General features: G+C 44.0%; 1 protein-coding gene across 1 annotated transcript in view; it reads right to left on the bottom strand.

The window, feature by feature from the left end:
- ATF6 (activating transcription factor 6) overlaps positions 1-14,927 on the bottom strand; it is a 109,755-nt gene that overhangs the window by 28,585 nt on the left and 66,243 nt on the right. Inside the window, exons 8-12 of the mRNA XM_056523567.1 lie at positions 14,208-14,393; positions 10,043-10,134; positions 8,711-8,842; positions 5,452-5,568; positions 12-108 (exon numbers count right to left, since the gene is read on the bottom strand). Coding sequence (XP_056379542.1) covers positions 12-108; positions 5,452-5,568; positions 8,711-8,842; positions 10,043-10,134; positions 14,208-14,393 — 624 coding nt within the window. The remainder of the gene's footprint in view (positions 1-11; positions 109-5,451; positions 5,569-8,710; positions 8,843-10,042; positions 10,135-14,207; positions 14,394-14,927) is intronic.

The following is a 14,927-nucleotide window of genomic DNA, read 5'->3' as shown; positions in this document are numbered from 1 at the left end:
CCTGATCTCACCTGCACTGCCCTTGTTTTTTGGGTGCTAAGTGTTCGTCTAGACTTTGTCCGTTCAACCTCATGTCTATGAACCCAGCCTCGAAGCTGTTGGTTTAGCCTTAAGAAAAGAAGAAGAATATTGTAAGTAAACACTATTTAAAAAGAAAGAATAAAAACATTAAGAATATCTGCCTTTTGCACACAGTTTTAGGTTTCCTTTTATTGTAGTGTTTCCCCAGCCAGGGAGCCTCCAGCTGTTGCAAATCTACAACTGCCAAGCATGCATGGACAGCAGAACAAAGCCTAAGCCTCTAAAAGTCATCTATAGTAGAGTTTCCCAACCAAGGTGCCTCCAGCTGTTGCAAAACTACAACTCCCAGGATGCATGGACAGCAGAAGGCATGCTGTGAGTTGTAGTTTTGCAACAGCTGGAAGCATCCTGGTTGGGAAATACTGATGTAATTTGTACGTGAGCCTTATGAAGGGTCATCTATACAGAATTTGATTTTTTTTTTTTTTTTTTTAAGTAGGTATAGAAGCCATCACCAGCAATGGCCATCACTGTGTATATTTGGGGATAGGAAGATGGAGTGGTCGGGTGATGGTTATCTGAACTTTATGGCCAGCTTAAAGGAGAACTCCAGAATATAAAAATTGTCCCCCATACTGCTGGCAGAAAAAAAAAAAAAAAAAAAAAAAAAAAAAAGATCTACATACCTTCCTCCGCTCCCCCGGGGCCTCCGGTAACCGGCTCTGGTCTCCGCCGCGATCCTCTTCCTGGTTGCCGTGGTCGGAGAGTCATACTGCACTCAGCCAATCACCGGCAGTGTGACATTTTCGGCCCCGGCAGCAGATGCCGGTGTAGTGAAGAATTTTGTGTCCTGAAGTGTTCTCACACTGCCGCTCAGCCTATCGCCAGCCGAGTCGGGACTTCACTGCGGCCGGTGATTGGCTGAGTGCAGTATGACTCGCTGACCACCGGCAACCAGGAAGTGGATCGCGGCGGAGACCGGAGACTGTTACCGGAGGCCCCGGGGGAGCGAAGGAAGGTATGTACCAGTTTATTATTTTTACTGCTGGCAGTATGGGGGACAATTTCTATATTCTGGAGTTCTCCTTTAAAGAAGCACTCTGGGTTTCATTTTTGCCCATATCATGCACACTCACCATCACAATCCTACAGCTGTTTCATTTCAGCACATCTGCACTCATGCTCTGCATAACTATTACTGGGTCATGTGATCACCAGCCCGACCCAGAGAAAAAAAAGTGTTTAAAAACTGGGCAAGCTGAAAGTTGTAGATTTGCAACAGCTGGAAGCACACTGGTTGGGAAACACTAATTTAGGTAATCTCAAGTTTTCCCGGGGGTGGGGGGGGGGGGGGGGGGGTCATGCTGCAAAAAATACAATGGAGGGACTTCTATCTCTCCTTATTGCAACTACTACTTTGTTTCTCGGCTTTAAAAAAAAAAAAAAAACTGCATGTGTGAATTCAGCCTTACAGCCTTAAACTTCTCACATCTCGAGCTGAAAGATGTATGGCATCAATCAGACACAGTTTACACTATCCCGCTCAAGCAGTCTGCTACTTATTTGCCTGTTCCTGTTATAATTTCACTCTTTTCCAGACCTGGCCGAGCTTCAGAGGACTCATACTTTACATTTCACATAATCCATATGTAATTATCACTGAAAGGCTCGGTAAGATTTAACTATACACATATATATATATATACACACACAATAGTCAATTATTTCCCTTTGTACAGTTGCTGGAATGACTTATGTCATATGTTTTATTACTATGGTGAGGTAAGGAGATTTTCAGATTATAAAATCTAAATACTCTACACCCAAGTATGAAAGAGAAACAACTGAAGACACGATATACAGCGATCAAAAGAATCTGTGACTATGGGTTATCAATCTTTGTCATGTAACGCTCTGGATTTTGCAAATGAGCCGCATAAAAAGGATCCGCTGTCAACTTATAGGAGACAGGATTCTGAATGTTCCTGCTTAGGATGGGATGTATGCAATGGAAAACTTGGAAGAACCCCCCCCCGAATGATAAGTCAATCATAACTCTGTACAAGAGGAAGGGGGAAAAAAAAGGCGTCCGCATCCAGACTGCCAGGGAGAGAAAAGCTTTTGGAGCTCGGTTTGGCTAGAAGCTTGTGCTCGGCTTTTGTCTATACAAACATGAGAGATCTGGCGAATCTGAACACTCCATAAATTACAGGGATGATCCAAGAATAGCTCAGTACATTCCCAGTCACTGATGGGAAAGACTTGGAAGTGCATGTTTCTTACCGCTGCAGAATCATGTAGAACAAGCTCATAAACCCGATACGGACACACAACCACCACTACTTACAAGGGTGTCCATGGCTTTAATAGTGATGGGCTATGCTTAGAGAGGACCACTAGTGTCTGATCCAACTCCTAGCGCCCCAGCCAACCCTTCACCTGTTTGACACAGCACCTGCAATACCAGGCTCAGCCACTAGGGAATGTATGGCATTACAGTGATCCCTCAACTTACAATGGCCTCAACATACAATAGTTTCAACATACATTGGTCTTTTCTGGACCATTGTAACTTGAAACCAGACTCAACATACAATGCTATGGAATCTGCGAAACGTGTCAATGGCTGGAAGAACCGACCAATCAGAATGGATATTTCACTGGTAAAACCCATATATTCCTAAAGTGTATGCACTGACTGGTGTCTGGTAGCGCCTCCTACAGTACAGGGAGGTATTACATGTTCTGTACTCTTTACCTGTGCCAGGGTTAGCTGCTCCTTTGGTCATCAGGTAAGGGCGGCTCCATTTTACTTTTTTTTTTTTTTTTTTTCAAGGACATTGCGTGTTCTGTACAGGACCCTGAAGAAGCTTCTGTCCTCTACATAGACCAGTGTTTCCCAAAGAGGTTGCCTCCAGCTTTTGCAAAACTACAACTCCCAGCATGCCCGGACAGCCTTTGGCTGTCCGGGCATGCTGGGAGTTGTAGTTTTGAAACAGCTGGAGGCACCTGGTGGGGAAACACTGACAGACAGTGATTTACAGCTCCCAGCAGATATTTCTTACTTTTATATGTAAGGATTTGCTTTATCTATATTACTTATCTACTTATTTATCTTTAATTCTCACTTTTTCCTATTTTTGGATGACATTTTGGTGGCTACAGAACCAATTACCAGGTTTCCATAGAGTTATGGTTTCAAAATACGATGGTTTCAACATACAATGGTCGTTATATTGTAACTTGAGGGACTACTGTACAGCTAAGACCCATTCACTAAAAAATGTATGGATTGGGGTCTGTCACCTGCCAAAACCACTGGCAGTATAAAAAAGGTGCAGCTGGAATCATCCCAGAACACTATAATTTACTCTAATGAGCTCTGGCATTTTAGAGACATCATAGTTAAAAAGAAAAAAATCGGGACCTGGGTAACTAATCAGAGGGCCAGATCCCAGCCTTCGCCCCTCCAGAAATGGGAGACTCTTCATTCCATATCTGTGTAGATCAGTGTTTCCCATCCAGGATGCCTCCAGCTGTTGCAAAGCTACAACTTCCAGCATGCCCGGACTGTGATCTCAATGTGACAGCTTCCCTTTAAAGTAATGAGATATCCCTATAACAAAGAGTCTCATTCCAGCAAAGGGAGCGTTCCCATGTCAAACACTGATGGCATAGCCACAGGAAATGTCAAAAATGTGTGACAGGTGCTGCTTATGTGCCATATTATGTGTTTTGCTGGTGTTTGAGACAGCATTTTTGTGGTCACGAGACACATGCCCAGCCCTCCAGGCACCGATGGTAGGGGGCGGGTGTGTGTGTGTCAGCCAATGGAGCTGTCTTAGCCCAGCACTGGAAAGTGCTGAGCCATGTAACACATTCTATGGCAAAACACATAATATGGCAAATGACCGGCCTCACCTCTGGGACCAGCACCTAACTTGAGATCAAGGCCTTCGACCTCTGTGGTTTGTTTGAAGTGGTTGGGGGTGGCCAGGATTCCAAAAAATAGCCAAGCGAGCTGTTCTATGCAGGTAACTCCAACAGATGTTAATGGTAATTGCAAAAACAAGGTAGTAGCACCATGATAGGTTAAAGAAAAGGAGTTCCAGCTCCCAGATAAAAATGGAAATACAGTGATCCCTCAACTTACAATGGCCTCAACATACAATAGTTTCAACATACAATGATCTTTTCTGGACCATTGTAACTTGAAACCAGACTCAACATACAATGCTACAGACAGTCCAGATCTGTGCAACATGTCACAACCGGAGGAACTGACCAATCAGAATGGGCATTTTACTTGTAAATTACCTGCATTAGGCTGGGCTCACACCACGTTTCGTTAAATACGGTTCCCGTATACGGCTGGGAGGAGGGGGGGCGGGGCTTAATCGCGGCGCCCGCGCTCAGCCGTATTCGGGAACAGTATTTAATGCATGTCTATGAGCCAACCGGAGTGAACCGCAGCCTCTGGTCGGCTTCGTTTTCGGCCGTATGCGGTTTCCCGACCGCAGGCAAAAACGTGGTCGACCACGTTTTTGCCTACGGTCGGGAAACCGCATACGGCCGAAAACGAAGCCGCCCAGAGGCTGCGGTTCACCCCGGGCGGCTCATAGACATGCATTAAATACGGTTCCCGAATACGGCTGAGTGGGGGCGCCGCGATTAAGCCCCGTCCCCCCTCTTCCCAGCTGTATACGGGAACCGCATTTAACAAAACGTGGTGTGAACCCAGCCTTATTGAAGTGCATGCACTGACTGGCTGTCTGGTAGCGCCCTCTACAGTACAGGGAGGAACTACAAGTTCTGTACTACTCCTTACCTGTGCCAGGGTTAGCTGCTCCTTTGGACACCAAGTAAGGGCGGCTCCATTTGGGACACTGTGTGTACTGTATAGGACCCTGAAGAAGCTCCTGTCCTCTACATAAACCATTGTTTCCCAACCAGGGTGCCTCCAGCTGTTGCAAAACTACACTGCATGGCTGGGAGTTGTAGCAACAGCTGGAGGCACTCTGGTTGGGAAACACTGAAATAGACAGTGATTTACATCTCCCAGCAGATCTTTATTACTTTTATATGTAAGGACTTGCTTTCTCTCTATTTGTTATCTACTTATTTTTGTTTAATTCTCACTTTTTCCTATTTTTGGATGACATTTTGGGGGCTTCAGAACCAATTACCAGGTTCCCATAGAGATATGGTCTCAACATACAATGGTTTCAACATACAATGGTCATCCAGGAACCAATTAATATTGTAACTTGGGGGACCACTGTATTACTTTAAAAGTGAATCCAATAACATGAAAAATTTGAACGGTAAAACCCAAATGAAACGCCATGAAATAATATGTACATGCAACAAGTAACATAACTTAATTCTGAAATAATTTCCTGCACAATTGGAGTGGAGTTTTCTGCTGACCTGAGGGATTCTGTTAGGTTGACATGTGGTCGGCAGGGAGGAGGAGGAGGAATGTAAATCACCGGGTCCTCTTTCACGACCATCAATGCCTTCTCGCTCGAGATGTGATGTTCAAGTCTAGGAAGCACAGAATAAAAAGAATGGTGTATCAGTCACAATGGATAAAACTGGAAAAAAACATGAAAAGACAAATGCATAAAAGACACAATCTAGTATAGCATGCAAGCATTCACAAATTTGTCAAAAGGGCATAGGCGACATGAAAAACGTGGCACATCTTGTTACACACATTTATTTTTTTTGTATGAAACATTAATACAATTTATGTTTTAATTCTTCACCATTTTGAAGGTTTGTGCTTGCTGTCAATGAATGAGAACACTTACATATTCAGAGGCAGCAAACCCTGTACACAGCTAGTCCTGAATCCAGCTGCGAAATAGATACAACTAGCCGAGTACCCGACCTTTCTACCTAAACCTTGTAGGAGGGAAAAAGCAACGCAGTCATTTTATTTTATGTATTTTTTGGGGCTTTGATTGCACTTGACCTACAGCTTTACATTTTAATGGAGACATTTCCCACCATTTTTTTTTTAAACTGACTGTATTGTAATGTATATGTACAACTGGATCGCAGACAATATAAAGCATGAAAAGGGTCATTGTGTAATCCTGAGCGGCACATCAGGCGGGATGAGAAAGTGCAATAAAAGAAATTAACATACCGTATATACTCGAGTATAAGCCGACCCGAATATAAGCCGAGGCCCCTAATTTCACCCCAAAAACCCAGGAAAAGTTCTTGACTCGACTATAAGCCTAGGGTGGGAAATACATCATCCCCCCCATGTCATCAACCCCCCCTATCATCATCCAGACCCCGTCATCATCACCGCCTGTCAATCCCTTTATCAGTGGTCTTCAACCTGCGGACCTCCAGATGCTGCAAAACTACAACTCCCAGCATGTTGGGAGTTGTAGTTTTGAAACATCTGGAGTTCCACAGGTTGAAGACCACTGCGGCCTTAGTTATCATTCAGACCCCCCTTTAGTTTTCTACTCCCCTCCCCTCGGTGGGAAGGAAGGGTGAGCTGGTCTGGGCCATCTATTCTACAGGGACCGCCCGGAAGGGAGGGTTAGTCGTTCCACGCTGTCCATCTTCACCGGGAGGCCCCCTTCTCCGCTTCGGCCCGGCCCCGGACTAGTGACGTTGCCTTGAAGACGACGCATAGGGACGTTCATGTGCAGGGACATAATGGACGTCTGCTGCGCACGGACGTCCCTGTGCGTTGTTATCAAGGCAACGTCACTAGTCCGGGGCCGGCCCGGAGCGGAGAAGAGGGCCTCCCGGCGAAAATGGACAACCCGGAACGACTAACCCTCCTCACCGGATGGTCCCTGCAGCATAGATGGCACGGACCAGCTCACCCTTCCTTCCCACCGAGGGGAGGCGAGTAGAAAACTAAAGGGGAGTCTGGATGATGACGAAGGCTGCAGTGGTCTTCAACCTGCGGACTTCCAGGTGTTGGTGACAGGTCGGGTCCAAACAGATCTACCTGTGAAGTTAAGGGAGTACATGCGAGTAGTAAATGGGAGATTACAACGGGGGGTGTTCAGCTGATCCCTAAAAGTCAAGAAGCGTGAAACAGTGTAGCTTGCCTGTGGAGAAGCACACCATGAAGGCTACATTTTATCAAATATAGAGCTTGTATACAAGATATTCATAGTTCACAGCTGTGTTAACCAGGGCAGGAAGGGTAGGGGTTCTAGGATCCATCCATCGCAGGACTATGGCCTTGCGCGCCAAGAATAGTACTTCCCTCAGGAAAACAATTTCATAGTGTGTCCACTGAAGACCCAGTAGGCACGATATAATATCCATCTGAATTGGGCGATTCGCCAAGGTTCCTACAAATTGTACAACTTCACACCAAAAAGCAAAGCACTAATGGCTGGGGAGGACCACATCATATGCAGATAATCCGACTCACCCGCACCACATCGATAACAGTTTGAGGTCGGGCGTCTACCCATTTTGACAAGTCTAACTGGAGTAAGATAAGACTGGTGGAACATGTATAATTGGATGAGATTGTTGTTAACAGAAATGAGAAGATAGAGCATCGCTCCACTCCTCATCAGTTAAGTCGGGAAAAAGGGCTTTCCAGCATAGCTCCAATAAAAGGGGTTCCCCTTCCATCTTGGCGCTTAACAGGGTAGAATAGAGAGCAGAAATGAGGCCCCTAGGGCCTTGCGATTTGAAAACATCTATAACTGGGAAGCGGAGGAAGGCTGCAGAAGAAGCAGGGAATTGTAGAGAGAATGCGTGTCTGAGCTGGAGGTATTTATAAAAGGACTGTCGCGGGACGTCCTTATTGACCTGGAAATACTGAAAGTCTCGAAATCCGGTACCGTACTGTACGTCATCTACAGTGAGAACCCCATGGGACCTCCAGAATGGAGGGTCTAATACTGTGGAGAAGTGGGGCAGCAGGGGGTCAGATCACAGCTGTCTATCTAACATTATGTCGGTATATGTGAGGAGTTTCTTCGAGGCAACCCATACTTGGGATGCTAATCTATGTACCACCCACACCTAATCTACCCTTCAGAACTGGCCACAAATGGGTTAAGTGCAGTTAATGAGCCTGGTGGTGTTTACTGTTAAGGAATCAGGATGTAGTCACCCAATACCTAAGGTAGCGAAGTTGTCCTGCTAGATAGTACAGGTGGATATCAGGGAGCGACATACCCCCCGCCATCTAGAAAGCTGTAGTATGGACAGTTTGAGTTTGGATCCATTACCGCCCCAGATACTGTGAGCTGCTAAGGCCTTCGAGGTAACAGGAAACAAGACAATCCGTTCTGTTCTGGGATCAGCAGTCGGAAGGAGAAAAAAAAGACCTCATGCACATTCAGACGCTGCTTGCTCCAAAGAAGGATTCCAGAATACTCCAAGGGTGGTGGAACACCAGTGGTGCTAATTTATTTAGTAAAATTTACAGTGCAATGACGCGTTTCGAGGTACTAACCCTCTTCCTCAGATTGACTACAAACTACAGGTCACAGCATGCCTTATATGCATGTTAACATAGAACATGAATACCAGTTAGATAATGGGTAGAGTTACATCATAATTGTATCATGCCATAAGTGAATTATTGTTTGACATAGTTATTAAAAAAATGACAAAAAAAAATGACCAAAAAAAATGACCAAAAAAAAAAAAATGACAAAAAAATGACAAAACAAATTACCTTATATCCTGTGGCGGTAGCTCTTCGTCCTTTATTTCTATATTTCCGGGTGAAAATTCAAGCAAGTGTCTACTGCTTGGGCGAAGAGGGCTCACCTCCACATCAAAGGGACCTTGGTTAAACTCCAAGATACTGAAAGAGAGAGATAAAAAAAAAAAAAAAAAGTACAACGTAAAACATTTCTTTAAAAAAAACACCTTTATTTCGATCAATGTTTCCCAACCAGGGTGCCTTCAGCTGTTGCAAAACCACAACTCAGCCAAAGGCATGCTGGGAGTTGTAGTTGTGCAACAGCTAATGGCACCCTGGTTGGGAAAAACTGATTTAGATAAAAGCAATTAAAGTATTTAAAGGGGTTGTCTGGCGAACAATTTCGTACCCTCTATTCAAAGAATAGGGGATAAGCATCTTATTGCAGGAGATCCAACTATGGGAGTGCTGGGGACGCACAAGAGCCGTACACTAAACCTAGAAATAAATGATAAAAGTAAACAGGACTTATATGTGCCTCCTCTGTTTACCAGTCTAAACTATTTTCTGACAGATCCTGAAACAAACAGGGAAATATTCAGCTAAGAAACAGCTGAGGGTGGAGCTTAAAGGGGTACTCCGCTGCTCAGCGTTTGGAACAAACTGTTCCGAACGCTAGAGCCGGCACTGGGAGCTTGTGACGTCATTGCCCCGGCCCCTCAATGCAAGTCTATGGGAGGGGGCGTGACGCTGTCACGCCCCCTCCCATAGACTTGCATTGAAGGGGCGGGGCGTGATGTCATGAGGGGGCGGAGCTATGACATCACGAGCTCCAGCGTTCGGAACAGCTTGATCCAAACGCTGAGCAGCGGAGTACCCCTTTAATATTCTGTGTGTCCTGCAGAAGACGGGGAAGGGGGGGAGGGCTCCTGGTGCCGTTTGTCTACCAGACTGATATAAGATAAAAAGGAAGAGGAGACATGGCTAGTCTCCGGAGACAATTATATTTTTATTACGTTTAAAGTGTACCAAAAACTTTTCACGTGTCATAGTGACAAGTCAAAAGTATTGGTCAGTCAGGGTCTGGGTGTTCAGACCCTGACCAATCACTAGAATAAGTGGGGAGAGAAGCACATGGTGGACAATCCCATAGACTTGCAATGTAAGTTTGTCCGACTTTGCGTGCTCTTTTCCCAGCTGCTTCTAGTGATCAGTCAGGGTCTGAACACTCAGACCCCAAACGATCGAAAAACAACAGGTCGACCCCATGGAATATATCGCTGCAATAATTTGGTCAGGCTGCGAATATAATCTTCTAAAACTTGTCTTCTCCACCTGGCTAAGATTTGTCTCATTACTTACCTTAGTGGACTAAAATTCATCATTAAGAACGCAGCCAGCATCATGAGACACACGGCTCTTCGCTTTGGAGCAGTCACTTTGAGCTTCTGATTCTGCAGAGATAAAACTTTAATGTGAGAATATTTACAACTAATAGGCTAGATATTGAATTAGCTATTATCTCTATTATGGGGGAAAAAATATCATAGGTCATCACTGTGAGCAGCAAGGATCTTTATAAGCATCTTATAATATAACAAACTGGGTGGAAGGAAGGCTCTGCGCCAATCCCTGGGCGCCTCATCACTGCTTCTACACCAGACAGGAGCCACCGATTTAAATGGACTGAACATAGTCCGATAGTGACAACTAGAGATGAGCGAACTTACAGTAAATTTGATTCGTCACAAACTTCTCGGCTCGGCAGTTGATAACTTTTCCTGCGTAAATTAGTTCAGCTTTCCTGTGCTCCGGTGGGCTGGAAAAGGTGGATACAGTCCTAGGAAAGAGTCTCCTAGGACTGTATCCACCTTTTCCAGCCCACAGGAGCACCTGAAAGCTGAACAAATTTATGCAGGATAAACCATCAACTGCCGAGCCGAGAAGTTCGTGAAGAATCGAATTTACTGTAAGTTCGCTCATCTCTAGTGACAACATCTGGTTCATTTTTGAACATATACTGTTTTCTTGACTTAACCCCTTAAGGAACTGGGGTTTTTCAGTTTTTGCATTTTCATTTTTTCCTCTTTACCTTTAAAAAAATCATAACTCTCAATTTTGCACCTTAAAATCCATATTGTAGCTTATATTTGGCTTATTTTTTACTTTGTAATGACTTCAGTCATTTTACCCAAAAATATACGGCAAAACGGAAAAAAAAAATCATTGTGAGACAAAATTGAAAAAAAATAAAATAAAATATAAAAAACGCCATTTTGTAACTTTTGGGGGCTTCCGTTTCTACACAGTACATTTTTCGGTAAAAATGACACCTTTATTCTGTAGGTCCATACGATTAAAATGACACCAGATGTTTTATTTTGCTAATTTTAAAATATTATAACTTTTTGTACCATAATGAGTAGGCTTAAAATGGTCCTCTTCTGCACGTGGGCTCTTATTTTGTGCTGTGATCTGTAGTTTTTATCGGAACCCTTTTTGTTTTGATGGGACTTTTTAATTGCTTTTTACCATTCTTTTTGTGGTATATATGATGCAATCAAAAATACGCAATTCTGGACTTTTATTTTTGACTGGTATTTTACGGATACCCCATTGACCGTGCTGTTTAATTTATACATTTTAATAGTTTGGACATTTACGCACACGGTGATACCACATAAGTAAATGTTTATTTTTGTTTACATAATTTTAAAAAAATTGAAAAAGGGATGTGATTCAAACTTTTATTAGGGAAACTGCTTATTCATATTTGTAAACTTTTTTTTTTTTTTACACTTTATTACAATTACCTGTAATCTTCGGATTGCAAACATTGAACAATGCTATTCCATAGAACAGCACTGATCACTTATCAGCGCTCCACTACAACAGCCTGCAATGGCTGGCTACAGCATAGGAGCGCCGATCGGATGGCAGGGAAGAAGGTAAGAGATTTCCCTTCGTCCTTATAGGTGATCGGGACATAGCGGTTTTACCAGCTACCGTCACTAGGATTTGGCACTTTTAGACGCGGTGATCATCTTTGATCGAGGTGTATAAAGGATTAATGTCGGACACCAGCAGGATAGGCATTAGCCACGGGTCTCATATAAAGACGGCATTCTGCGGCGAGGAGTTAAAGTGGCGCTCATTCTGGGCATCCGGGATGCGAGTCCTGGATCCCCGAGCAGCACCCTCATCCCTAGGCGATTTAGGGATACAGTTTTCCTCATTACAGGTGCCCTGGCTCTGCGTTGCTGAAGCAGGAATAAAAGCCTAAAGAATTCACCTGCCCAGCGCCCAGAACTGCATGTCCTGGGCGTCGGGCGATAGGATTTCCCCATCCCTGGATAAACTTCAGAGTTCAAAAAGTATGCTAGGTTTTTCGTTTAAGTGGTCTTCAGGATTTTAGGACAGGCCATCAATATCAGATCGATGGGGCTCAAGCGTCGAAGCATATTACAGGGCTCATGATGCTACAGTGGGCATTGGGGCCGCCGCATTGGTTATTAGGCATTTTGAAAAGGAAGCATTGGATGGACACTGATCTCTTTGATCAGCTGATCAGTTGTGGTGTTAGGAAGGGGATGGATAGATTATCAATAATAAACTCCTGGAGCAACCATTTACATTTTACGGGTTTGGAATAATGAATGTCCTTCAGAAAAGCAGCTCAGAAAGTACAGTACAAATGTTGACAATAACAGGATATTCTTTAAAAAAAGAAAATCTGAACTCCAATAAAATGTGACATCTGGATTTTAGCCCCACATTAAGCCTTTTATACCTAGTGACCCCTTTTAAAAAGTGACATTTAATAAATCTTTGAAAAGTTAAATCTCATTAAAAGTGGGTCCTGCATAAGGGCGTCTCTCCATTCTCAAGTTTCAGGCTATCAATACTCCATAGTGTTGTCTCTGCCAGAGGGAAGGTGCATTATGGATCTTTTCCCATGCTTCTTAGCTGTCTGTCAGTACTGGATTGTATAATTAAAGGGAACCTCCGGTACATAACCTCTTATCCCCTAGCCAAAGGATAGACGATTAGTGTCTGATCGCAGTGCATGGGGTGATCTTTGACTACTGTACAAATAAGTGATCAACACGCCACCTCCATACATGAACCCTGTACTATCTGTATCTATATCTGGCTCTCCTGTGCATGGAGGAACCCCCCACAATCAAACATGTATCCCCTATCCTGTGGGTATGGGGATAAGAGGTTATGTAGCGAAATTCCCCTTTAAGCCAATCTTTGTTACATATTCCAAAAACATTGGTGTTTTTCCCCAAACATCATCAGAGAAGTGGATCAGGATCACGACATACGATGATTTACTCTGAAAAGCTGGGGCCTTTCATTTAATTTTCAAAGCCACCAGCAACAGGGTAAGGGCGAGTTCACACTGCCTTTGTGCTACAATAGAGCGCCAAAGGTCAGTCCATCAGAAGGAGGGGAGTTGAGCAGAGGGTCCATTTGGCACAAAAGAACCAACAGTGGACCGGAGCACAACAGCAGTGTGAATTTAGCCTAAGAATTCACATATGGCGCTCCCCCAACTGGCTATGAGTGATGAGCCTCCCCTTTTATACACATAGGGAGAGACACGTCAGTCAAGGCTGGCTGCAGGGAATAGCTCCCGGGAACCACCATAATTACTTGTTGCCCTACCCCGTTTCACAATGGATCCCAGCCGTGATCAAGCTTTCTATCTTTTTCATGCTGCCTGTGGTGTGGTCGCATGAAACTGCTGACAGGTTCACTTCAGAGGGAAACTGCCATCACTTTCAAGATGCCTGATCCTCAGATTATCGGTGACTTCTTCTGGCCACATTAGACTTTATTAAAAGTCTCTACTTGTTTGGTTATAGGGCAGTCTTTCCCAACCAGGTTGCCTCCAGCTGTTGCAAAACTATAAACCCCAGAATGCCCAGTCAAAGGCTCTCCGGGCATGCTGTGAGTTGCAGTTTTGCAACAGCTGGTAGCACCCCGATTGGGAAACACAGGTATAGGAAGAGATCCATCAATCAAGACAGAAGCAACAGGGGCTTCTGTATAGGGGATAAGAGGTTTTCCGGCGGAGTACTCCTTTAAAAGGAGCCAGTTGTAATACCACACATAACCTGACAACAGATGCAGTGCTGTTTTTGGAAGAAATTTGCTCTTTTTTTCTGTTCCTGGACAACCCCTTTAAAGGAGAGGTATCATGCAAGAAAACAAGACACGGCAGCCAACATGCCCCCTTTATGTATCTCTCCCATAGATATATATGGAGGGGGCATGTCGGCAGACACACAACATCGTGTGGGGGTCGACATGTTTTGCTCCTGGGGACAGCCAGGGCCCTGTGCAGGAGATTCTCTCTCCCCCCAACGCAACCTTAAACTTTTCCCCTATCCTTTGGACAGGAGATACATTTTCTTGCAGGACACTTCTTTAAAGAGTGGATGGAAGTTCAAGTTTATAGGTCTCCTTGATAGACGTAAAAGTCTCAACCTGCACAAACATGAAGTTGTTTTTTTACCTCAGACACCACTTCTTCCAGGAGTTTTTGCAAGGACCCATTTTCCTTCTTGAGCTTCTCATTCTCAGACAAGGCAGCTCTCAGCCGCATCTCTAAACCTTGCATGTATTCCTTCTTCTTCCTTCTAGACTGAAATGCAGATTCACGGTTTTTGATCATTCTTTGTTGCCGCCGTATCACGTTCATCTGTTTGAACAATGTTTACATTAAGTAATTCAGACGTATGTAAAATAATACAAAAAACAAATAAAACTTAATTATGCTACACTTCTCCCCCCCTTTTTTTGTTGTGTGTTCCCCTTGAACACATACACACAACAGTTAAATAGGCACAGTCAGATTCAAAAGCTTTTTATATGTTGTACAGCTTGGCAAAACATTGATTTTTTTATATACTTCATAAAATATGTTTTCTTTTTATAAAAAAAAATAAAAAAAATAAAAAAAAGACCATTAGGGGCCCCAATACCATCCAGAACATAATCCTGTCCATCTGCAGTGATTGGATGAAGAGACACAGCAAAGCACAGCAGACTCAGGGAGGAAGTGAATGCATGGTGAGTGAGGGCAGGCTCTGTGCTTGCTTAGAACACTCCCCTTCCTGAGCAGTGGATGTTAGAATGAGCGAGCAGCAGAACAGAGGGATTTATAAAGCTAAATACAGAAGTTAGACACAAACAACATATACTACTTTTCCTTTGTAATACAGACCAAACAGTC

Source organism: Hyla sarda, chromosome 6 (assembly GCF_029499605.1).
Source record: "Hyla sarda isolate aHylSar1 chromosome 6, aHylSar1.hap1, whole genome shotgun sequence".
NCBI classification, from domain to species: Eukaryota; Metazoa; Chordata; class Amphibia; order Anura; family Hylidae; genus Hyla; species Hyla sarda.
The sequence above is the reverse complement of the archived record's forward strand: the minus strand, read 5'-3'. Positions and strand labels throughout refer to the sequence as shown.